The 26,697-nt window shown below is 41.7% G+C and overlaps 1 protein-coding gene across 9 annotated transcripts in view; it reads left to right on the forward strand.

Moving 5' to 3' along the window:
• Positions 1 to 433: 433 nt before the first annotated feature.
• Positions 434 to 26,697, forward strand: part of ENPP2 (ectonucleotide pyrophosphatase/phosphodiesterase 2) — a 70,079-nt gene continuing 43,815 nt past the window's right edge. For 3 of the 9 annotated variants that reach the window (XM_048940820.1, XM_048940811.1, XM_048940813.1), the window contains exons 1-6: positions 434 to 664; positions 14,824 to 14,926; positions 20,809 to 20,964; positions 22,978 to 23,103; positions 25,077 to 25,137; positions 26,425 to 26,522. In XM_048940820.1, coding sequence (XP_048796777.1) covers positions 434 to 664; positions 14,824 to 14,926; positions 20,809 to 20,964; positions 22,978 to 23,103; positions 25,077 to 25,137; positions 26,425 to 26,522 — 775 coding nt within the window. The other 6 variants (XM_048940814.1, XM_048940819.1, XM_048940815.1 and 3 more) reach the window with 6 other exon arrangements.

Raw genomic sequence — 26,697 nt, forward strand, 5'->3', positions numbered from 1 at the left:
TCATTTTCAAAAAAAGTATCCTACAGATCTATGGAAAAAATGAAAGAATGTTCTTATCTGGATGCACACATTTAAAACTCAGCTGGCCTGAGTTTGGAAGTGGCTCAGGGCACCAGATTGGAAGTTAGGGCTCTCTGGATTTGTACTTAAATTCCTAAATGCAGATAAAAGCAGTCCAGCTAGCAAATTCTGGTGAAAGACTTTGAAAGTGAAGAAAATAACCCTATCCATTACTGAATAGCACTATTAAATGATTAGAAAGGGCTCGACACCACCTCGTTATCTGCACATGACCTCTCCTGAGGCATTCGCGGCCAAAAAAAAAAAAAAAAAAGAACAGAACAGATTAGGCAAGAGCATCAGTCCGCTGCATTTGAAAGCAGATCTTCGGGACAGGGACGCTTTCCATAGAGTCATTTCAGGCAAAGGTCACATGTGTGCATATAAAATCAATCCTGAAAGCAGTGCCTTTGTCCCCAAGCTCTGTCCCAATGGAGCCATTGTCCTGCGGGGCAGCTGGCACCCTGACTCCAGCTCCCAGCCCAAGGCGGCCGGGCAGCTCCCAGCAGCCGGCCCGGGGCCAGGGCAGCCGCTGCAGGGGCCGGGGAGAAGCGAAGTTTCTACGTCAAACCTCAGCCATGGAGAAAAAAGACCCGCTGGTACGGTAGGCACATCCTCCCTCCCCTCCTGCCCCGTGTTTTTCTGCCTTGTGGCAGTAGGCTGAAGTAAATATAATTACAAGCAAAGTCAGGCTGTGAAACGGCGTGAGTGTATTTCTGCCAAGCACAGCTCGGACTGGGACTTGGCAAGCTGAGCGTCCTTTCGATGTGCATTTAGGGGTGATGATGGGAGTCCTCTGAGTCATAATTAAAGTAGAACACGTTATTTAATGCACAGAGCAGTAAGGATATTTTAAAAATCATAGTAGATCTCTTACAGCTTGTTCTGCTTTATGTAGATATCCTTCCCTCTTAACCTTTTAAATTTAAACTGCCTTTCCTATCTTATTACCCTGTGGCAGTGTTAAAATTGGCATCCAGTACAGACACAAGCAAAGAAATGTCTGTTTTGTTTGTACTGACCTCCTGCAATATTAACGTCACGTCAAGAAGTGATGATGAGTTCAGCTCCACATCACCTGGCATTTGATTTGTATAAAATCTTCACCATCTGTTGGGTGTAAAGGCAATCTGTTTTAAATAAGGTTCCCATTACAAGCACCTCTACCTAATCCTTGTTTTCCTGAAAGAAATGGATAAAATTTCTTTAATCACTGCAGTATTACAATATTTGTGTTTGTTTTTCCTAACCCCCCCTGCCAAAGATGCAGAGTGCTGATTAGAGGTGTAAGTCGATAAGGAGTTAACAAAGCCATGCATACCTTGCAGTGCTCAGCGTGGTTGGAATTAAAATGATTTTTTAAAAGTTTGATTCTGAAGTAATCATCTTTGGTTCCCTCTTCTGAGTCTCTTTGGCTTCTGATTTGCTTAGATTTTAATTGTGATTTCCTCCAATTACTTCTGTCTCTGCAAGCTTCCTTTCAGTGTCCATCAGCACTGAGGGTGCTGGGTAGACAGCTGGAGCTCTGTATACCTAAAGGAAAACAAAAGAGGCTGACTGTGCTCTGAGCTGCCTATGAGTGACCTGCTGATCTTTTAGGGGTTATTATGGACATTTTTATATTAAGAAGGAGCTTCTTTTGAAGTGCATGGCTGTAGAAATGCTTCCTCCCAGCAGGTTGATCTGTAGCATGTTAAGAAAACAAGACTACTCCATTTTGTATGCTACAGAATCTTGTCTCACTTTAGAGCATATAATACAGTGCTTAAACTATGAGTTTATGTCACTGCTGTCACTGCAGCAGAGGTTTCCAATTACTCCTAAAGGATGCTAGCTGAGCTCGAATGCTAGACAGATAAAGATAGGTTAGTGTCATTCTTGAAAGCTGTAACTGTTAGCAGCAGTGCTCACGTAGCATCCTTAGCCTGAGTGCTACTTGTAATCCTTCCCACATCAAACTGAAGTGGAGGTACTGAGTGGTTCTGAGGGAACAATGACAGGTGGTGGCATGAGACCGCTCCTGGCAGTGCTGGAGCTAGCACCACCTTGTCTGAATTTCCATTTTGAGTGCTCCTTCATGGTGCTTCACCAAATTAACAACCACAATGTGACTGTGTTCACGGGATGTCAGATCTCACAGGCTTTCACTGTCTCAAAATCCATGAAACCGTGTGTGCTCCACTCACTTTGAGTAATGGATGACAGGGTCACTGTCACCTCAGTACACAAGGAAATATAAATACATAATTACATGTGGTCCCTGTTGGCAATGGAGAATGACTTTGCTCTTCTGTACTGTTTGAATTCCAATAGGAAGATCCATAGTCAGCAATCTTTTGTCCTAGCAGCCTTCATATTTCAAGACACTGATTTTCTTCCAGAAATGAAAAAGTCCTTAGAAGTTTCAGTTGCTGAATATACAGGAATAATTCAGTTCAGTACATGAATAACTGGATGAAAGATTTAAAATGTAGCAAGTGTGCTTAGCTCCTGTGTTCTGTTTCTGAACCAAATAGAGCTGTTCTACTGTGGATGGATCTTCCTCACTTATGGAACTGGAGAGAAATTGTGTTGCCTCTTCAATACAATTCCTGTGTAGTCAGTCTCTTTCCATTTCTGTAGCAAACTTTATGCCTTCCTTCCACTCTTTCTATTGTGAAGTACTTCAGAAATCTGCAGGATTTCTCCTTTGTTTATCTAATTTCAAACTATTGTGTGAAGATTTTTTAAGAGGAAGCTGTGGTGGGTTGGCTTGGCTTGGCTGTCTGCCCGGGACCCACCAGGCTGATGTATCTCTCATTCCTCAAGAGAACAGGGGAAGAAAATAGGGTGGAAAAGCCTGCGGGTTGAGGTAAGGACAGGGTGGGTGAATGTACTCCAGTGTGAGTTTCTTCCATGGGCTGCAGGGGAACCCTGCTCCAGTGCCCCCATTCCTTCTTCCTTCACTGATTTTGGCCCTGCAGCACCCCTGCTACCAAACCCTGGCACAGACACGCAGTAAAGATTTTAACCCTCTCATTTTGGAGGCCACCTCTGGCTTTGCTATCAAGCAACTCTTTGCTGGTTTTCACTTTTTAATTTAATTTTATTTTTTTTCCTAGAGGGATGCTCATCCTTTAACATAACCTTACTTTATACTCCCACGTCATCTGGTAGAAACCTGCACACTACTGGCAGAACATGGCCAGAGCTATTCCTGCCATTCTTCTGCAGAAACCCTCCCTCCTGCAGCAGTTACATCCCCTCTCCATTACTGCAATTTCCTGTTTTATTCTCTTTGTGTCTCTCTATAGAAATCAAAAGACTGCTGCTCGTTCTTTAACAGTACCTTCATCTGAGGCCCTTCCTCTCACCTCTCTAATGCTCGAAGAACTCAGGATATATAAACTATCCTGGATAAAAACACTTTTTGCTTGCAGGCTTTTTGACCTAATAACAGTTTCTGGTCTTTATATTGGCACCTGCCAAAATCGGACAGATGTAGGACAAGGCCAGGGCACACTTCCTACACTGCTGGGCTGTGCTGCTTGCACTTTGTCCAGAGCTAGCCCATGGAGAGGTTGTTTACACACAAGCTCACCCACCAGCTCATTCTTTTGCCAATCACTCCAGGTTTTCCAGAGAGCCCAGCGCAAATCTGGGATAGGATCTGCTTCCCTGGGCACTTTGCATGCAGCATAACAAAGCAGATGGGAGGAATATGGCCTATGGACACCCCATCCCATCCCTATGTATTCAGTGACTAGATTCCAACAGCTCATCTCTGCCAGGATTGCTCTAAACTGCCCAATTTATGTGTGAGTCCTCAAGGCAAGAAAAGGCAGGAAAAATTAGCAATGCTGACAAATAAAAAGGCAAAGAGATTAAGATAATTTAAAAGTAGAATTTAATATGTGCAGAATAGCTGCTTACACGTGCTGTATATTTTTCCCTGGGAAAAAACCATTTCAGTTGTACTGGCTACATGTGCCTGATAGATGTGACACTGATGAACGCAATATTTTGAAAATGCTTTATGGGATGAAGAGAGAGAATTCTGATGAAACAGTGCACTGTAAATAACTAAGCTTGAATCATCTGTAAGTTCTTGTTTTCCTTTCTTTACAAACTGCTACCAACAGAGCTAAGGTGGCAGTGAAGACAACAAAGGAACTCAGGACAAGGTTGTGCTTAGGGTAGGGCAGAGGAAAGGGATCACTGCTATGAAGTTGGGTGAAATTCCTTTGGAGCTGATAGCCCTTCATTCAGCATAAATGTAAGAAGTCCTTAAGTGCCTTTTAGATATCCAAAACAATAGGATTCCTTTCTGTGCTCAGGGAAACTGCATTTTTTGGACATTCTTTGTAAACGACAGGATTGTACCAAAGAATTTCTTGATGCCACAATCTAAGACCTCTATTAAAGGAAACATGTCCAAAAGGATTAATTATTCAGGTCACTTGTGCTTCCCCAAATAAATTCAATTCACCTACATAAGCTCTAATTTTGTTATGTCCTTCAGCCTATATTGGACTTGTGCACTAGTGCACAACAGAAAAAGAGCATTAACAATAGAAGAGAGATTACAGGGATGGTTTTATCCCCTGCAGTCCCCCAAAACAGGAAACAAAAAGGAAATATTTCCTCTTTTGGAGTCTCCAAAGATCTGTCCTCCTAACATACTGTCTCTTTTCACCCTCAAATTCAAGGTTAACTTTTCTGCCCTTGCATCACATAGGTTGGAAAGTAAATGTTCTTTAAGGTCCTTCCAACGCAAGCCACTCTGATTCTATAATTCTCTGCCAGCCATTTCCTCAGGGATGCTGGAATACAGCTCTGACTGTAGTAGGACATTGGGTGCCTCCAGATATTGCTGGCAGCATTAAGTCTAGCTTGTTTGCTGAAGCTGTTGCCTCTCCAAAGACCTCCCACACCTCTGCTCTATGCCCTCTGTTCTTACTATGTAACAAGCAGTTTTCCTTGTTTAATTTTTTTTGCCTTATATCTTCTGAAATCATCTATAGAATCAAGCAGATGTTTCAGCAGGCTCAGATTGCCTACAAACAGGGCTATGAACATGAGATTTGGTCTGATACTCATTTGCAGAACAGCTGTTGTGACTTAAGCTACTATAGAGGAAGCATGTACGTGCTCCTGCTCTTGTCATAACGCAAAGGGATCCAGGTTTGCCCCAGGGATAGGGATCCACCTTTTATGACTTCACCTAAAGGTATTTCTGCTCCCTATCAAGTTCCACTGCTCATCCCTGCTCCTTTACCCAAGATCTGTTTATTTGTTTTTCATTTTATATGTAAGGTGATTTTATCATAGAGTTCCTCAATACCAAGTTGGAGGGAAGATTAGCTGAGCAGTGAAACTCCTTTGGTTGTTGCAGCGCAGTGCAGAGGGGACAGGGAGAGACAACTGGAGTGGGCGTCTCTTCACCTGAAAGGAATAAATGTTGAGCTTGCAGATGTCAGCAAGGGCAGCAGGCCTTTCCTTCAGCTGCCAAAGATGGGAAAAAAAGCTGAAAAAGCTGGAAAAATAGCTCTTCACCAGAGCTCTATTTTACTCAAGTCCATTTTACATTGCATTAGAACAGGCACTGCTTTCAAGGGTGTTACGTTGCAGCATCTTGGAGAAGGGGCAGCAATGAACAGAAGAAAGAATACAAAATTAAACAGCCCCAGCTGTTCTGCAACCTCTATATGAATGCCCAGGAACATCTGTCTCTGCTCTGAGAAGCTTCAGCAAGTATAATTTGGAGTTGACTTTACTTGTGTTTGCTGTGGAAAAGGGATTTACTGGGGTGGGGAGGAAACATGCATCTCTTTTCTGTGAGGGCTGAGCAAAGCAGGGCTTCTTTTATTGTACAGCAGTCAGAAATCATTAAACGGAAGAACAGATTAATTCTGAAAATCTTGTATAATTCGATGGAAAAAAACAAATTAGAAAAACAAAACCTAAGTCTGTAAAATTATCCAGTTTAAAATATTGAAGAAATCTGTTAATAAAGTGGCCGGTTTCACTGCAGTCACCTTGTTTAATCCATAAAAAATGACTCTTTGTTCCGTTCCAAAGTTTTATGCTAAATAGATGCAAAAAGAATTTACAACAACAACAGCAACAACAGAAAAGGGCTGATAATCCTTGAGTAAATCCATGCTAGCAGAGAGTTGCATACTTTTGCTTTCTAGCACTTTCCTTCATGGCTCTTTCTTATTTTTTTTTTCCCATATTGCACTCCTGCACAGCTTGAAATGTATTCAGTTACACATTATGATACGGGTAGGAAAAAAAAAACAGCAATGGATTGCATTGTTATGTTGTTGAAACGTTGCTTATACTTTTCTCACCCTGAGAATACAGAGAGTACTGTTCCAACAGGATGTTTTTCCCTTTGTTCCTACATTTGTCATCTTTGCACTCAGCCGTCATCAAAAAAAAAAAAGCTGGCATGACACAGTTCAACTTAGGAAAATTTGTGATGCTTGGAAAATGACCCATCTGTCCAAAATGATCTAAAAAGTAATATGCAATTGTTTTAAGCTTTTGTGCTTTGCTGTTAAAACAGGCAGTGGCAGATGCATGATAGGGAACACAAAGAGCTATGAGGGAAGAGACGAGTTGCTCTGTGCTGTCTCCAACCAAGAGATGCTGCACATTGACATTACCCAGATCCTAGGGTTCAGAAGCAGTAGCAGCTTGCAGCTTGCTGCTGTCTACAGCAGACATGCTACTCCCAGGTCTGAGAACTAGAGCACAAAACTCATTCAACTGCAAAAACCAATGAAAGAAAGGATTATTATTTTTTTTAACTCACATTGTGACCCTAGGTAGGAGTGAGAGGAATTGAAGTGATTGCCAGCCAGTCTATGGGATTGTTCAAATAAGAGCAAAGATGCTGTAAAGGGTTTGGAGCACAAGTCTTATGGGAGTGGCTGAGAGAACTGGGATTGTTCACTATGGAGAAGAGGAGGCTCAAGGGAGACCTTATTCTCTACAACTGCCTGAAAGGAGGCTGTGGTAAGGTGAAGGTTGGCCTTTTCTCCCACGTAACAGTGATAGGATGAGAGGCAGTGGTCTTAAATTATACCAGGGGAGGTTTGGGCTGAATATTAGGAAAAACTTCTCAGAAAGAGTGGTGAGTTATTGGAACAGGCTTCCTGGGGAGGTGATGGACTCACTTTCCCTGAAGGCATTTTAGAAATGTGTAGATGTGGTACCTAGTGATGTGGTTTTGTGGTATGGTGGGGATGGATCAACAGTTGTACTTAGATGATAGTTTTTTACTACGAGAGTGGTGAGGTGCTGGAACAGGCTGCCAGAGAGATTGTGGATGGCCTGTCCCTAGAGGTGTTTGAAGCCAGATTGGATGGGGCCCTGGGCAGCCTGGTCTAGTATTAAATGGGGAGGAGGTTGGTGGCAGGAAGGTTGGAGGTTCATGATCCCTCATGATCCCCTTGAGTCCCTTCCAACTCTGGCCATTCTGCGATTCTGTGATTCTATGATTCTGTGATTCTCTGATAGAACCATCAAAGAATCAAGTCCACCAAGGTTGGAAAAGGCCTCCAAGACCATCCAGTCCAGCCACCCACCTACTACCAATATTTCCCCACTAAACCTTGTCCCTTAGTACAACATCTTGTGGCTCTGGGCAGCCTGGTCTAGTGGCTGGTGACCCTGCACATAGCAGGGGGTTGAAACTCGATGATCACTGTGGTCCTTTTCAACCCAGGCCACTCTATGATTCTATATCATTCTATGATTCTATGATCTAAATGCGTCTTGAACACCTCATGGTATGGTGATTCCACCAATAGGCAGCCCATTCCAGTGCCTGACCACTCTTTTGGAGAAGAAATTTTTCCAAACATCCAACCTGAACCTCCACTGGTGCAACTCGGGGCCATTCCCTCTAGTTCTTTTGCTAGTTAAACAGCAAAAGAGGCTGACCCTGACCTCACCACAACCTCCTTTCAGGGAGTTGCAAAGAGCTATAAGGTCTCCTTTGATCTTAGAGTGCTTTTCCAACCATGTGATGGTTCTATGATTCTATGACTGCTGACAGGTGCCTAACATTTGGACTGTACCTGCTGGTTTTGTTCAAACACCTAATTCCTCTTCGTGGCTGGGGATATCTTCAGATCGTGGTATGAGTATTTCAACTATATGACAAAGCATTCCATCTAGAATGGTTCTGCATCTGTGAGAGCGTTAGCTGTGTTGTCATTTTATGGATTTTTCTTTAAGCAGCAGCCTGTGCAGTTGCTATTGTATCCTCCTCTGCATGAGAAATCATGGGGACATTCAATGAATAAGATCCGGAGTGTAGCCAGCTTTTAATAAATGTGTAGGCTTTCCTGTTGTTGTTGTTGTTTTGGTGGTTTTTTCTTTCTTTTTCCTTTTTCTTTTTTTTTCTTTCACCAGAGTACATCTCTTCTTCATCAGCTATTCTGATTTCTTCAGAACTTGTTTTTAGTAGACTACCTTCTCTTTGTATTGGACTAAATGCACCACTGCGTTTAGTACTCCACTTTTGTAGGCCCTCTGCAAATAAAACAGCACTGAGCTGGAATCAGACTTGTGTTCACATGAAGTAGGTTCAAGCTTCAGATGGCCCATAGCTCTTTTCTGTGTAACTGCAGCTCTGTCACAGCCTGTTGCAGGACTGCAGCACTGCAGTCTAACATACCTTCATGCATCCATTCACTGTGCCAAAAAAGCTTTCACAGGTACAGGCACGGGTTGCTGTAAGAGCAGACAGTTCTTCAGTCTTGAAATACCTCCTTGTGGAAGTGCAGAAACAAAAGGAGAATGTTCCCAAATGGGGACATGCCGCTGCTGGTTGAGGAAGAATCAAGCCTGATCTCTCTTTGCTATTTCCTCAGAACATGCATTGGTGCTGGAGAGCACAGATGGCCAAAGCAAGTTGAGAATATTATTCTCAGTGACGTATCTCTTTAAACTGAAATCAAATAGAATTTTGCTGTTTAGAAAACAACAATTTTTTTTTTTTTTTTAGATTAACAAGAAGAAAAATATCAATTAAAATACTTTTCTTGATCCAAATGCCAAAAACTTTTTAAAAAAAGAGATTTGAAACAAAGAAATAGAAACTCTTGTTTGGAAAAGAAAACAAACTGAAAGTAAACAGCGCAGTATTAATTATATCCACATTTTACTTGAAGGGAAGAGATTAGCACTTGGAAGTTTTTTAATCATAACCAAGCCTTGAGCTTGGAAAGAGTGCCAAAATGAAGTTTGGGCTGAGAGTAAATACGCTTACGTAGGAGAGCTATCTTACAGGATTATTGTAGAAGTTCTCACAAGTTATTTTATATATCCAGGAAGTTCAAAGCTGATATTCTTCTGAAAAAGGGTCAAACATGGTATTTTGCACAAGTTACAGAAAGAAAGTAGGAACGTGGTTTGAGGTCTAGGAAACCAGCTTTCTTGCATCTTTAAGTGACGCTACCAGCTTTGCTCTGTTTTTTTATTTTTCTTTTCTCTTTTAGCTTTAACTCGTTGTTCCTAAAGGACTGTGGTTTTCACAGAATGGAAGAGATTGTACACTTTGTATAAAAATCAGGAAATTAACAGTGGTTATGTAGGCACACGTTTGTTACCATATAAAGCCATCAAGACTGGCTGTGATGAACTCACAAGTAAAGTGCTTGTGCTGCTTCTTAATAATAACATTATGCACAAACTGAATTCAGAAGGTGTTAACATATTTGAAGGTGATGAAAGCATGTGTGTTGGAGTGATGTTTACGCTCTTATTCTTGTATGTGTGGTTCTCAAGGACATGTTAACACGTGTTGGACCAGCTGGTCTGTTAGGTGCCATACTGCTGGAAGGAGGGAGGCTCTCAGGTACACACAGCTTTCTACACTTGCCTGTTTTTTATTTGACTTAGCTGTCTTTGCTCACAAAGCTTGCTTTGCTTGTGTATGGTCACAGATGTCAGGTGTGTGTGTTGCACTACTGATAATGTCCTGCCATGGGCATCCCAGGCAGCTTCAGGAGCTGCAGTGCTCTCACCAAACTCACAGATCTCTCTCAGTCACTGAAGCAGTCATGTATGATGTGGGGTGCTGTGGAGTTGTATTGCATTACACCTTCCTGTTCTCACTGGGCCACCTACTGGGATTTCAGTCCTCATCCCAGTGAGGACGAAGCAGAGCATGATCCTCTTAGGTCAGTGGTATCTCTTCTCTCTCAGGATAGGCAGCAGTTTAGGCCAGGTGTGTGGACCTGTTACACCTATGTTTCATGCAGGACCTTGTTTGGTAGCTAACCACCCAGGAGGGCAAAGTGAGGAGGACGGCATGTGCCTTGCTGCTCCTTCTCAGTAACGTTCAGTCTGGATTTGGGCACTCCCTGTGGGCCTCCTATAGGGTGCTCAGAAATGCTGATGGGCCTGTAGGTGCCTCAGGCACATCTTGCCTCAGGTTGGACTGCAGAGAACTGCAATTTTGAAGACTTTAATTTGTCCATGATCCTCCCTGAGGGTCTGCTGCCTCTTTACAGATCTTTCTGGCCCAAAAAGTCTTTCTCAGCCTGCTCTTTGGGTGCACTTGAGCACAGGGTTTGCATACCTTTCCCTTCAGGATGGTGATGAGCAGACAGATAATTGATGAGGCATTCGTTAAGCCCTCAGGCACTGCTGGGTGGTGTTTTGAGGCTCTTCATAAGCAGGCACTTTCATGAGTGCAGCCTGGCCTGTGGGTCTTCCAGTCTTACAGGGTAGCAGCAGACATGGTGGAGGAGCCCATCATCCCTTGGACTGATGCCCTCTACCGTGGAGATCACCTCCTTGACAAAATGGAGCTTTTCCATGTACGAGGAAAAAAGATCCTTGCAGAAGCTTCTGTTATTCTCACCACATGTTCAACAACCCAAAGAAGGGACAGTCTGATTCTTGTCTTTCCTAACTGCTTCTTGTGCTCTACACCATGCCTCCACCTTCACGTATCCATATGAACATCTGTATCCTTACCTACCCTTTAGGAATGGATTGCATGTTTTTGTTTTCCAGTACAGCTTGCCAGCCATTTGAAATTTATCCCTTGCTGGAGAACACAATTCAGTTTCTGGGCTCCTGTATGGCTGTGGCCTGATTGCCAGGCTTGTCTCTGCTGAGGTGCTGTTCATTGCAGGCCATTGCCTTCCCTCTTGGCTCTCCTGTCCTCTGACACTGATGGGCCCTGTCTCTTCATCATGTTGGCTTTGCTGAAAATATTGGGTGTTTTCAGTGAAGTGCCTGCATCTTCTCATGTTTGCTTCAGTTGCTGGAAACTTATTTGCTTCCACTGTACGTGGATCTGAGGGCACTCAGTTTGGAGATTGCTGGAATTCTGTGGCAGAGTTTCTGTAGCTTATCAAAAGATTTTGTGATTAGAAATTTTTCTACCTAACAAAACTTTTTTCTTGGCCACAACTATAATGAAAGATGTTTATGGAGGGAGAGATCAAATTCACATTTCTGCTACTCGTGTAGCTATCAACTACACTGGAAACATTCATGCTGGTCCTCTTATTATTTAATTGCTCCCAGCAGTGCACCATGGAGATGAGGAACTAAGAGGGCTAATTTCTTCAGAGCCTATTCTCCATTCCCAGCTACTGACTCAGCCAATGTACTTGATATCTCTGTAATTTCCTTTCTCATTAAAAAACAGAAACCAAGAACAAAAACAGACACAAACAAATCACAAAACAAAACAGAAAAAGCCAATTTTATATAAGACAGTAAGTATTGCCCTTCTTATATTAACTCTGTGTATTAACAGAGATAAACTAACTCTGGAACTGTCATAATATGAATTTCTCATTTAAAGTGTCACCTAGTGGCTGGTTGGAAGTTCAGCATTCTGAATTAAGCATTTAGTACCATTACATGTATTAAGCAGGCATAAATGCTAAATCCCCATGCTCATGGATAATAATTGATAAAAATGCATTTCGTATTCTGTTGATCTTGTTAAAATCCCCTTGTCATGTGTTTTATTTAAGCCCTAAAACTCATACTGAACCACTGCGTGACCAAAGGGTCAGGAACATATTATTTCTACTCTATTATTTCTTTTTCTGATGAGTAGAATGGAAATTAATTGCTAAAAAGTTAATTGCCAGTGCTCCCAGCAGTGAAATTTTCCCTGAACAAAATAATTAAACCTTGTTTATGCTAATAGGTTCCTTGTGCATCTGCGGGGTGGCTTCAGGCAGAATCCTTGTTACAAAAAGATGATTGTGCATCTAAGGATGCGGTCAGTTCAGAGCTACTGGAAAATGTGTCTTACATAACACATAAGAAAAATATTAGCAGTTTCAGGATCGCTGTCATCTATAGTTCTCAAAGGATATTGCAAAGGATGTTAATTAATATAACGTACTTGTAGTGTGAGCCAGGAAATTTAAAATGAACTTCTCCATTAACATAAAATCGTGCAGTTTATAAGCTGCAGATGTTACATGAATGAAAAAAAAAGATATCTATATTTTTACCTGGAGAAACCCATTCTGATATATATTTTGGTTTTATTTCTTGCTTCATTTTTCTGGGTGGTCATTTTTAACTTTTTTTTCCAAAGAGCTAAGCATTTGCACATTAGGAAGACATGCAGAAACTGCACGGGCTTAGCATCTCTGAAATTGAGGCTAGATATGTTGCCTTGGTCACTCAAAATGGACAACTCGATTTGAAAATTCAATTGTGTTTTGCCCAGGGTCACTTGGTGATCTGAGAATCCCAGGCTGGAAGAGCTCTATCTGCTGATTCTCATGCTTTACTCATCAAGTCATGAACTTCATCAGTTGTGATAATTGACATTGTAGAGTAATTTGGTGTGTGCTTGGTTTCCTTTCTGCTGCTGACACGCACTGCTGTAATACCTAGCACTTGCTGGTGAAGATGTTTAAGCAAGGATATATCAGAAGCTAAGAGTGAATAATGTTATAGGAAAGCTAATACAAAATCTGGTTATTACTCTTCTCTAGCTCTAGACCACTATACACAGGTCTTTCAGTTTTGTTTTTGTTTTTGCTAGAGAAAGACTGCCTTCAGCACATTATGCAACCTGTACTTCAGCTGCCTATTTCATCTTCAGCCAAGGTGGTGATGAAGCAAACTTTAGAAAAGTCTTTACTTCGGACCCCTGATCTGTGCAAGGGGAGGAATACAGTGTCCTGGTACAGCTAAGATTGAGGTCTTCCCATGCTAATAACATTTCCCTGAAGCTTGCAATGCAAAGATACAGCTGCCCAATGGATCCTCTCTTGGTTAAAAAACTGCATTAAAAAACATAAGCTCTGAGCCACGGGTGTCAGGCAGATGAATTGGGAGAAGCAAAGAGGAGACTCAGCCCTGCAAAGCTATGCAGTGGAAAGGGACAAACACTGCAGCAGCTAAAAAGTACCTCTCAGCAGAGCTGCAAAATGCGTGTGCTTCATATTGCAAGATGGCTTAAAGAAATCTGTTACGTATTTCTCAATGCCACTATATAGTATGACAGTGTTGCAAGAGAAGATAAGTCTGTCAATAGGCTTAACAGCCTTGATTCTGTCCCTTTAAATGCTATTGTTAGTAAATACCTTAATGAAGGGAACTCCCATCAGGAAAAAAAAAAAAAAAAAGCAAACCACACTGGTCAATAATTTGCCTTGGTAAACAATATTTAAACAACTGATTTGAACCATAATTCTCAGCATTACCGTCTGCTGTGTAAATAGAAGCGCTTCTCCAAACGCTTTAGCTTTCTGCTGCTGGGGAAGAAAATGGGAAAATGTGGGGCAGAAGGAACGTGCCACTTCCCTTCCTTTCCGAAAGGCTGTGGTTTCCAGCCCTCCGAATAAAACCGTGTGCGTTGCCATTGCTCTGCGCCTTGCACCGCGCCGGAGCTGAATAGCACCCCTGCGCTGGCGTGGGGACACTGCGACCCGGCTGGCAGCGCAGAGCGAGAGCGGTGCCCAGGTCGCTGCCCCACGCTTTGTGGCACTGGAGGGTGGCGTGGGGATATTTCCATTTCGCAGCCTGGGCGAGCTTCCCCCCCTTCTTCTTCTTCTTCTCTGAGCCAGATGGAGACGCATTTGGTTTCTCTTTTAGACATGTTACTTTTGCGAGGAGAATAATATGAGCAGGAAAAGCTATTGGCCGCAGTGAGAGAAGAAAGCCCTGCTTTGCCAGAGGAAACCACATAAAAGCGTGCGTGTGTGTGTTTGGGGGGAGGGCGCAGCGAGGGATGATGCCTGGAGCTTCTTGTACTCGGAGCTGCGATTTGTGAGTGAAACATGATGAAATCACCCCCTGGACAAATCACACGAGCCTGTCAACCTCACCAGGTGGGATTACTTGTAGCTAATAGCCCGAACTCTCAGAGCAAACAGAGCTCTGCTCTCACTATAAAGCAAAAGGGACGGTACCGTACGGGCTTTTCAAGAATCCTCTAGTATGGCTAAGAAGGGCTGCTTCCACTTCCACCAGGTAGGGAAGGAAAAGAGCATGTTTGCTTTTAAAGGAGGAGTAACCCGTCTCTCCTGAATAAGGTCCTACAAAAAGGAGCGTTTCAGCTTCAGAAAGAGATGTTTTATTCATAAACCCCTTCTGGTTTGTGCGACTCTAAAAGGGTGACTCTGTCAGCTGCTGTGCCAGTGATGGGAACTGCAGCGCTGGGAAGCTCGAATGTACAGGGACCATCTCTGCCCCTTTAATCCTAATGCTCTTGGCTTGGAAGTCTGGGGATTTGCACCGTCTGATCACTCTGCTGTTTTGCTTTTGCAGGTTATATCTTTATTTGCTTTTGCCTTTGGAGTAAATGTCTGCATGGGATTTACAACAAATCGCTTTAGGAGATCTGAAGAATGGGATGAGGGCCCAATCTCAGGTACAGTAACGGGCGTAAATTGTGGATTGCAATGTCCTTGTGTTGTGTGCAGTGGTTAGAAGCCATTCCTACTCTGAAACAGTAGTTTGCTTGTTCCTTTTACCTCTAGAATATAATGAAGAAATAACTCACTGAGCCTGAGTCAGTTGACCTTTGGGACTCACCTATAGGTCTCCTATTTACTTAAACTTTTGCTCTGTGTGCATGCGACTATGGAAAATCTAGCCTATTTTAGGATTGAGCACCATCAGTCTTGCAGAGATCGGTTTCCTTAGCTGCTTCATCTCTCCCGTGCTGTTTTGTGCTCTGTACAGTTTCCCCTTTAGATCTAAAAGAAACAGCCCTATCAGTTTAACAGTGCCAGTTTACTTTTGGTAACTACTGAAGCAATTTCTCTAATTTTGAGTAACACTTTCAAGAATGTGCTGCTGAGGAAAGCTTTGGGGATTTCTGTGGCGTCTGAGGTCATGATAGCTTGTGAACAGTAGAAGGCAGACATCTGACAGTGGCGAGGCTGAGCAGGTGCTAGTGTCCTGCACCCAGCAGATGTGCTGTCTAGGGGAGGAGAGCAAGAATGTGCCATAGAAGGGACTGTTTGTGTTTGGAAGCACTACAGGGTTTTGTGAGTTCAGGCATCGTTTGAGTGGAAATAACATATACAATGGAAAACTGGTGTTTTTCTTAACAAAACCTAAAATAGATGTAGAGTTCAGTTGTGTCTCTGTTCCTTCTTTTGGGAGGAGAAAGGGAACCTGTGGTTCTTAGGGCTGGGTAATATAACTGAAGTGAAAGGGTTTCATTTCCAGTACCCATCTGTAATGATAGCCTGTGAATTTTCATTGTAAATTTGTTTATGGTGGCCTGAGTTTGTTGTGTTCCTGGTGAAGAATATTGTGATCTCCTTTCCCCTTCTATCACAGAAACCAGTCACATCCAGGCTGCTGATCACTGAGCAAAGGTATTTTAGGTAACTAGAAAGATAGTGGCAGTTACTTTTGGTATTTATATCACAGTTAAACAAATTTGCTCATAAATCAAATTTCTTTCTAATTTAATCTCTAGTTTGTAGAGCATTTGGGTAATGTGTGTAACAGTGATGCGAAGGATTTACATTTTATAGTTGCAACACCTGACTGCTTTGCTTTCACTGGTGGCTGTCTAGGTTTCAGGCAGAGATGCCTTGCCTTGAAGTCCCAAAGGTCTGATACTGGGAATCAACTGCAGCTCATCAGCGCCAACTCTGCTGAGCACACCAGCACCATTCAGCGCTGCCAGGGCTAGGAACAGCAGCTGTGTGCTGTTTCCAGTAGCAGGAAGGTTAGCTCAGTATCCCAGGAGAACAGCAAGCGATACAGGATATCTCCCAAAAAGGCTTAATATAAAAATAACCCAAGTAAGGGTTATTTTGGGGCAGTCTGTTTAGGATTTCACATATGGTTGGGATTGGACCTGAACCTGGCGTTGACATCGTCTAGTCTAAGTGTCAACAATGAAAGACAAAAGGTAATGGAGGGTTTTGTCCCTTGTGTGTTTGGGCAGCCTCGTTACTTTTATTGCAGTAAAAACTGGAAGGTGATAACAAAGACAAAATTATTGCCACATGAGTCTGGAAGAGAAAGTAAACTCTTATGATGGAGAGGTGCATTTTTAACAAAGTAAAAACACTATGATCAAGTAAGCTATTTAGATTCTTGCAGTTGTATGACTTCCAGTTGTACTTCATCAGAAGCCCAGCGTTAGGAAATGTTCAGAATGAAAGGTTGCCATAAATTCTTTCTCAACTCTAGTCTGCCTTGGCTTATTCATTTCCAAATTTGTTGGTGTTCAAAATTAATTGTTTTGTATTGACTCTCTTTACCAACCATTGCCACATATTACCAAGTTTTGAATTCTCTAGGAGTATGCCATGATTGTAGGCAAACTTCAGTTCTCATCTAGTGTAGAACTGCTCTGTAAGTCAAATCCAACATCTGTTTTTTTTCCATAGCCCATTATACATAGTACATGCATGCCATAGAAGTACTATAGTGCCTATAAATGTTTTCTTGGTCTCATTTTATAGTGTATACATAGTGTATAGATCTCTCTCTAATATATATAAAAGACAATCATTAGATGTTTTTGTTTTTGTTTTTTTTGAGTTTAGTTGGACAAAAAAGAATGCTTGAAAGGGATATGGAAAGCTCTATCTATTAGAAAAGAAGAGCAGGATCTTCATGTGCGAGGTTCCTTTGCCTGTTGCATGGAGGCAAATGTCAGTGTGGAATTTGCAGACAGATGCAGGAATTTTAAAAGAAAATCTGAAACTGCATAAGTTTGTTCTGTACAAGGGCTTCTGTCAGTATGAAAATGCTAACCATGAATGGGGCTCCTGATGATATATTTTCAAACTATTCTGCATGCACCGGTAGTTGTGCCATGGCATTGTGCACGACCTGAAAATCATGGTCTGGCTGCAAAGTTGAGGTCAGGCATGGTAAACAAAGGAATGATCTTAATGTATAATATATAACGTATACAGAGATCAGGGAGTTAAGCCACATCTACTTTTGTATTGCTACATGGAAAGTGTTTTACATTGACTCGTGCTTTGTATTTGCTATGGAATTTGGGAAAATTTGGCTCACCGCTAATAGAGAGGATGCCAAAAGATCTGGAAAAAATGACAAACGAGGTAGCTAGGCTAAGCCATCCTCATGTGAAATGGAAACCCTAATTACAGTTGCAGAAGATGGAGCTAGAAGGAAGCTTGACCAGCTCTGTAGACATTATCCCAAGACATGGGCAGTTATTCCTGAAGTGCTGCTGACAGATCTTGGTCTAACCTGTTCTTCAAATCTCCGAGATCTGAGATTGCACAGCTTCTGTTAACAATTTGTTGCAGTGGTTTCCTGATAAGTGAGCTGCCCTTTACAATAGCTAGGCATTCCTTTAGATAGAATTGATGCTGTTACTTCTATAATCGGCAGTCAGGTTTACAACTTCTTCCTCCTAAATCTATGTTAGTGTGTGTCTCTTTGCCTTCTGAAATGGTGTCCTTCTCATTCCTTTGAAGTGAAGAGAGCAAGGCCAGTGTAAGTACAGTAGAGTGATGGTTTTGGTGGAAGGGGAAAGGGTGATGGATGTCATCCATCTGCACTTCTGCTAAGCCTTTGACACGGTCCCTCACCACATCCTTCTCTGTAACTTGGAGAGGTGTAGATTTGAAGGATGGACTGTTTGATGGATTAGGAATTGGTTGGCTGGACACAGCCAAAGGATTGTGATTAATGGTTCTGTGTCAGGGTGGAGACCGGTCACAAACAGTGTCCCTCAGGGGTCGGTCTTGGGACCGGTGCTCTTCAACATCTTCATCAACAACAAACAATGGAATCAAGTGCATCATCAGCAAGTTTGAGGATGACACCAAGCTGAGCAGTGCAGTCGATACATTGGAAGGAAAGGAAGCCATCCAGAGGGACCTGGACAGGCTGGAGAAGTGGGCCCATGAGAACCTCATGAGGTTCAACGCGTCCAAGCACAGAGTGCTGCACTTGGGTCGGGGCAATCCCAGGTATTTATGCAAACTGGGGGAAGATCCGCTTGAGAGCAGCCCTGCGGAGAAGAACTTGGGGGTCCTGGTGGACAGGAAGCTGGACACGAGCCAGCAGTGTGAGCTTGCAGCCCTGAAGGCCAACTGTGTTCTGGGCTGCATTAAAAAAGGGGTGGCCAGCAGGGAGAGGGAGGTGATCGTCCCCCTCTACTCGGCTCTTGTGAGGCCCTATCTGGAGTACTGCGACCAGGCACTGGTTACACACTGGAACAGGTTGCCCAAGAGGTTGTGGATGCCCCATCCCTGGAGACATTCAAGGCCAGGCTGGATGTGGCTCTGGGCAGCCTGACTGGTGGTTGGCAACTCTGCACACAGCAGGGGGTTGAAACTAAATGATCTTCGTGGTCCTTTTCAATCCAGGCCATTCTATGATTCTGTGATACTATATAGTCTGTCGTTGTATGTAATACCTTTGAGTCCAAATTTGCAGTTTATTCAATCTGTGATTATACGAGTATGTTACCTATCTTCCAAAAGGAATGTAACAGGAGAGGTTAAATAACAGAATCATTCTTTAGTAACATATATTCAGGAGCATTTAGCACAAAGCAGCTGTCATTAATAGGGACTAATACTTCATATCTCTGAAAATCCGAGTGTTTACATGCTTTGAAACAATTCTCATGTGATTAATTTCTGGCAGAGACTTGTGGCCTTTTTGTGTAACCAAAGAAAACACTGGTCTGTGTATTGCCAGCACAGATAAACCACTTTTAGCTCCAAGGAGGTCCAGGTGACCAAAATATTGAGTGGAAGTTAATTATTCTTCTGGGTCCCTTCCAACTCAGGATATTCTATGATTTTTTTATTTTACCTTTACCAGCCTGCAGATGAATGTGCCTTCCCACTATCGTGATCCATGATGACAGCCGTTGTCATCCCAGCCTCCCACTGTAACCTTGCTGAAGGATTGATCTGCTGCCCAGTTTGTTCCTTGAAGTGATTAATGCTGGTGTCCAACCTGCGTTGTTACCAGTGCCACGAGAAAAATAGTGGATCAGTAGTGCTGGTGATGGCAGCCGATGGGACATATATCACCTCTAACCTTCCTCTCCATCTTCTTTTCTATCCATCCTCTTCTCTATCTTCTAATGCTAAAAGTGTTGGAATAGTGCCATTGTGTTTGGAAATAGTTCTTTTTTTTCTCAGTTTATGTGGAGACTAAACTTTCAACCATGTAGAAGAGTAGGGAAAAAATACATGAATGATCAGAACAGCTCTTTTCCAAAAGTGCCATTGCATCAGTTCTCTTAAAATCATACTGCTAACTATGCTGAGCTTTGCCAAAGTCGAAGCCAAAACATAGTCTAAAAGAAAAATACTTAATTTAATTGGTTCCTCAAAGTACCAGTGAAATTGTGAAATATTCCTTGGAACACTTCTGTTTTTAAGGAATAACATGAATGTGTCTCAGTTTATTTTATAAAATAGCATTACCCCAATAGAGCAGCACACAACTGTCCTGCTTTATACAATATACTATGCTTTATAATGTGCTGCTACATAGGAATCTTTGGTAGGAAAAATGTGTGAGATAATAAGTTTTGAGAAAATAGCTGGGAAGCACACATCAGCTCTGACAATAAGGGCCACAGCTAGTAGATTATTGAAGTCTAATGCATTATTCATGGTTTCAGACTATCCATCTTCCATTTAGTTTTACACATCAAATACATTGACTTCTTATATATTTCAGTCTTTTGTTTAGATATTATAATTTAACGCTCTGCAGAAGCCCATCAAAAAGCCTTGCTTTACTTGCTTCTCCATTAATTTATAGAGCATCTTATGGTTTTCACCCATGCTTGACATTGATTTGGCACCTTCTAGTATAGCAGACCAAGTCCTGCTGACTGCGTGTAGATTAATTGCAGTTCTTTCCTATGTGAACTGCCCAGCCAACCATGAAAATGTCACTTGGTTTTTGAAAACAAAGGCCTGCTTCTAAGGAATAGCTGCAGCTCCTGGAATTGGGCCTTGCAGATATTAATACATTTCTGCTAACGATCTCTTGATTGTTATAGGTAAAGCCAGGTCCATTTCTATATGGAATGTTATGACAGCATGCTGCTTCTTCTCTACCCCCCCCCCCCAAAGCTGCCTTTTTGCAATTTTTAAAAATTTTCTAATTATTTTTTTTGTTCTGCAAGCAACCCTTTTCCTTTCCCTGCTCCCTTCCCTTCCTTCAGCAGGCAGCCGAGGTTTCACTCATCCAAGTGGCTTGGGGCTGAGTCACCTGTCCCACTGCTACTGGCCTGACAGATGTTGCCCTGTTTTTTGTTCCACACAGTCCTGTCAGATTCCCCCTGGATCAGTACCTCTGGCTCCTGCAAAAACAGATGCTTTGAACTTCAAGAGGCAGAGCCTCCTGGCTGCCGCTGTGACAACCTGTGCAAGAGCTACAACAGCTGCTGCTTCGACTTTGATGAGCTGTGCTTAAAGACAGGTAGGATGGGTCTCCTGCCCCGCGTTGGTGGGGGCTGATGATGCCTGGCTTATGTGAATAGTTGGGACTGGCCGCTATAATCCAGCACTCCCTGCCATAATCCGGGTCTTCTTCTGCTCCTCTTGCTGACTGGGCTTGTCTTGATCCAAAATGCAGCCCACGTATCCTTGCTGGGAGTGGTAGGGATATGCATCTATTGCTGCTGAGCTTCTGCCATAGTTTCTGCAGAAAAAGGCAGGGTACTGCTTGTACTATATGAAAAGGAGATATTTTGATACTCATTCACAAACAATAATTGGTATTCAGGCACCAGTTGTCCTTCCAGATTACAGTGTAGAGATAGTAAAGATGGGAGGTTGGTCTCTCAGTGTCAACCATCCTTTTTTCTCCAAAGTGATAACTTAATAACTGAGCAGTTCATGCTTGCTTTTGGATTGTTCATTGCATTTATTTGTGAAAGTACCTTGGAAGCTGGGAGTGCTAAAGCAGTGCAGGTCTGTTCAGAGGTGACAGGCTGGATTTGTTACCAATGCTCCAGACTCTAATTTCCAGATGTCAGGACAAATACAGCACACCGGTAAAGACGTTTACCTTCTATTCATTAGACCCCAGGGAATGGAAATACAGCTCTACATTCACTTTCTTTTTTCAGGACTCACATGAGAAGGGAACTTCAAAGAGTGTTATGAGTGTTGTTTTGTTTCTTACCATAGTGCGTCTGAATTATTAGTTGTACTCATCTCTTTGAGTGTTGGCTTAGTGGTCAGAGTTGACACAGGTGCCTTTCTACTTTTGCCATTAAATGTTTCCTTGCTTTATCAAGGAATTACACTTACAAAGCAAATAAGAGAAGTCTAATGACTAAAATTATCACTGCTCATGGATGGGAGATGTTTGAGAGTACTTCCCCAATTCTGTTTATTATGATATCATTTCAGTACCTTGGTACCAAAAAATTGTAAGCTAATCCATGAAAAAATCATTTGATTCCAGGCCAAGAAATTCCAAATTTAAAGCTAAGACTGTTTTGTCCCAGTGAAAATGACTGAAGAATATGAGGATCTGAAAACTTTCAGTGCACTGCACGATGTTTTCTACAAAAGAACAGGCTTTCAGTTCCTCAGCCTCTGGTCCACAGGGTACATTATCCACTTAAATGTGGGGATACCTCTCTAGCTCTTAGAATTGTTGTGTACATTTTCTTATAATCTCATAGGTATTTATTAAGACAATTATCACTTGCACAGTCTGTAAATATTAAATATTTATTCAAAAAAAGTCCCAAATCAAGGAGAAATGGGGAGTAAGAGAAATTGCTCTTTTCTTTTTTTTTTTTTTTTAAACTAGTTGCATGTTGTCAAAAGCAATCTTTTAAGTTTCCTGTTCCTTTGGCCAGAGCATACGGGAAACCATACAGTTACATCCTCTGGCCCTATTCTAAAATGTAGCACTGTGCTGCCCTAATTTAGACAGGCCTTTAATCCTAGCGTCATTTGCAAGATAAGAAGACTGCACGTTTCTTCAAGTTCTTCTAACTTTGCAGTTGGTGTTGAATCTCATCCACTGAGTACTGGAAGTTCCTTCTGTCTGTGAGGAGCTGATGGGAGCGTAATATCAATTTCTACCCATGTAATCTCTTCCCAACTTTCTCTTTTATTTCCCATTGGTTCATCTGGGGTCTTGAATATTTGGGCAAAAATGCACTCCAGACAAATCCATTTATCTTTCAATAGCCTTTCTTTTCTTCTCCCCTCCATGTATTTTATGGCATTCTAGTTGTACAAAACCTGGACTACAACAACTCTTTGTAGCTGAAGCACTTCTGTGAATGCAGGAGTCCTGTATCCGCAGGACACAAGGTTCCCTTTTATTTCTGCTTGACATACTTGAAATCACAAAACTGGGACAATAGATTTAAGACTCTATAAAGTTGGATGTAGTCATTATGGCTTGAGTGAGTGCTTTTCGTTTCGATTATGATCTCTCATTCTTGCTTACTTGTGAATATTTTAGCTCGAGGCTGGGAATGTACCAAAGACCGCTGTGGAGAAACCAGGAATGATGACAATGCTTGTCACTGCTCTGAAGACTGCTTAAGTAGAGGAGACTGTTGCACTAATTACCAAGTCGTTTGCAAAGGTATGTCTTTGGTCTTCCTGCCTCTTATCTTTTGAACCTGATAATAGGCAACCCTGATGGTAAAGTTTTTTTCTAGAGAAGGAACCCTCTTTGTTTTGTTCTGAATTTTGGGAATAGGGAGGAAGAAAGGGTGAGTTTTGGACTCCTAGTGGAGGTGAATGCAACTAATTTCTTGACAGTAGAAACCCTGTAAAGATACTGAAAGCAAAGAGTTTAAAACAAAATACAAAGGTATTCAGGTGCATTTGACTGCATCACAAGGAAAGCTGGGAGATCTGATGGTTTCAGAAGGAACTGAGCATTCCTAGATAGGTTATCTCTGTCTCAGAAACCTCTCCCATCCCTACTACAAAAGCATCTGTTGAAACTACTTGCATCAAGTAGGCTTTGTTTCTTGCAGGACAGTGTTTGTGAGAATATAAGAGCTTTAATTTATGGATGGAGTAGCATGGGCTCCAGGTGACAAGATGGGAATGACCATATCACCTTCTAGACACACGATGTCTGCAATACAGCCTGAACTGGCTGATGGGGGGACAGGCTGTGAAGGCTTAATTACCACCCTATACCTAGATGGTTTGGATCATGTCCTGCCTTGACAACGTGTCTCCCATTCTGTGGAGGTATTCTGATCCTTGGAAATCAGCCTTAGAAACTCTTACTATTATATTTCACCTAGTTCTAAATTCTTCATTTGTTTAATAGTGAAGAATTTAAGCTTTGATTTCCTTCCCGCCCCCTGCACCCTTTTGGCCAACTGCACAGTTTCCAAATGCTGAAAGTGGGATTTTCTTTACTTGAATTTCGCTGTTGGGAATTCAGGTGAAATATACACATTCCAACAAGTCTCCATAGATTATTTTCTTCCTATTCCCAATGAGACCCAAGGCTTAGTCTACTTAAATACTGATGATACAGTTCTCAGTTCCTGACGTTTTTTTGAGCTCTCACTTACAAGGGTCAAGACAGAGGAATTTACATCTGCTGTTCAATGTACATAATCTTTTTTTAATTGCCTGACAACAAATCTCAGTGTCCCTGATATTCTGATAGGAATAAGCCCTATCTGAGATCTGTGTTTCCTCTTTATCCACGCTTTTGCTTACCTGAGGATAGTGTTTATTTTTATTTTCCCTTGGAAATCATCCCTCTACATCCCATTGTGGTCAATTGGAATTGCTGCAGGACGCGTTTCTTGCCGATATTTTCTATGGTGCTTTTCCCTTTGTTCTCTTTATTGAGCTATGGTTCCCTTAATAGTGCTAGGTTGGGGAAGTAAGCCTCATTAGCTAGTAATTTGTTTTTCAATTGACCTGTGAAAGTGCAAGTCATGAGCCAATCTATAGTCAGCATTCAATAGTAAAAGCCTTAACAAAATAGTTGATTATGTAAAGTAATAAGCTAGCTCTGAAAGACTATTAATACTTTTTCTTCAGCTGCTCCTGAGTCTTCACCTGATCCATGAGCTGATCAGCTCCTTCAACCTGTTGAAAGCTACTTAGAGTTGTTTTTCTTCCCTAGAAAGAGTTTTTATTTTATTATTTTGTCGTTAGCCAGCAGAAGCAGGTCACGGAGACGTCAGACCTGTCGGGATGGAGGGTATGAATTGGCAACCAGAAGGAGTGCTGTACTTTTTTGACAAACTGAAAATAATAGAAATTTTTTTTTAAATGACTGCTGTTGCTAAAGCTTTACTACCATTTTTTCATCTAGGAAGTTTTAGCTTTAGTTTTAAGAGCTGCTCCTAGAAGTGACAGTTTGGATATTCTTGTTGAATAGAACGTAGCCAGAACATTTGTTCAGCTTTGTGGAAGGGACATTGTCCCTTCATTGATCATTGTCTGCGAAAGTATAATGAGACAGTCTGTTAACAGATTTAGACTTCATTTTTTTGAATTTTTCTTTGAAATCTGATGCTGTGTTCACAGATTTTTTTTTTTTTTTTCTTAAACTCTGATTTGAATTTCTGGTAGGAGAAACCCACTGGGTGGATGATGACTGTGAAGAGATAAAAACTCCTGAATGTCCAGCAGGGTAAGTGGTTTGCTTGTTACCCTAAAGCCAAGTACAACAAGGACAGTGGTCCAGCACTCTGAGCATCATCTTTCTGCCTTATCTTTGTAAAGCCTTTGCTGAATAGTTGAGTTGCTTACTTCCCTGTCCTTCAGGGTTTGTACAATTGGGTTGTTAATGTGAGCAATGATGGGGGCTTGAACTCTTGTCCTCGGATCACCTTTGATGGGTTTGCCTGTTTTACTTATCTGAGCAGGAAAGATAATTAAGCACCCTTTGAGACCTTGGGAATCTTTTTCTGATTTCTCTGAAATTTAGGCTGGCTGAGGCCTTTTTTTTAATTATTTTTTTATTTTTTATTTTTTTTTAATGTTATCTTACTAAGTGAAGGGATTTCAAAACTGCAATGGGTAATAGGCTTGACTTAAAAAAAAAAAAAAAAGGCAGAAGAAGGGCATTGAAAATGTAAGAGCATCTGAAACCAGTTATCTTACTAATATGCTTAAAGGCAAACATCTGCTTAGGTGCTGCACTGGGCTGCAGCTCAGTCTGGAGAAGAGGTTGGAGGAAATAGGAGCTCCTGTTCTACTGGTAACAATGATATCTTACCCCTGCAGTGAGTGACCATCATTAAGCACTCAGGCATGTCCATCCAGGACACATCTATGCCTGCTTGGATTCAAATCCAAGTAGAAGTAGTAAACAAAATGTAATTAAATGACATGAAATACCATCGTCTTTAGTATGTGAGAATGGGCTGTGCCTCTTAGAGCTTGCACAAGATGCCACATGGACTTTTTGTGAAGACAGAAGACCAGCTGTCCTGAAACATGTGGTTTTTAACTACAGGCTGTGTGCTAGGCTGGGTACTTCTGCACACAACTTTTTGATATTTTTTTTTTGCCTCTACTTCATCTCTTTCTGTAAGCATTTGCCTTTTTGGGCTGTGTACTTCTGGCTGCTTAGGGAAGATTTCTTTTATGTTGGAATGTAGTCATTCAGCTGACTGTGACCACAGTCTGAATGTTACTAAGAATGAAGATTATCAGTTTATACTGCTCTGTTGAGTAAGCAAGTAAGCCAAATTAATTAATTAATTAAAAAAACACATAGCGCATGTAGTAACCGTACTTTAAATTCTCTGGAGCCTCAGTTAGCAAGTGAAAATTAAAAAAAAAAAAAAAAAAAAAAAAAAAAAAAAAAAAAACCCAAAAACAAACAAAAAAAAAACCCCCAAAAAAACCATAAAATCATTTTGAAATGCTGTTTGAAATGCTGACTTATACTCCTGCTGCTTCTGCTTTTTAGCTTTGTTCGTCCTCCTTTGATCATCTTCTCTGTTGATGGTTTCCGTGCATCATATATGAAGAAAGGGAACAAGGTCATGCCCAATATTGAAAAACTGAGTGAGTACATCTGTTTTCTTACAATAAACGAAAGACAGTCTCATGCAGTCTGGTTGTTTTCATTGTGTATTGAGTAACAAAAGTCAGCATGGGTCTGGCGTGTAGAAGGGCTCTGCCAAATGCAGGGCTTTTCTGACTCAAAACTCTAATAAAGATTACATTTATTTTCCATAAA

This window comes from Lagopus muta, chromosome 3 (genome assembly GCF_023343835.1).
Source record: "Lagopus muta isolate bLagMut1 chromosome 3, bLagMut1 primary, whole genome shotgun sequence".
NCBI classification, from domain to species: domain Eukaryota; kingdom Metazoa; phylum Chordata; class Aves; order Galliformes; family Phasianidae; genus Lagopus; species Lagopus muta.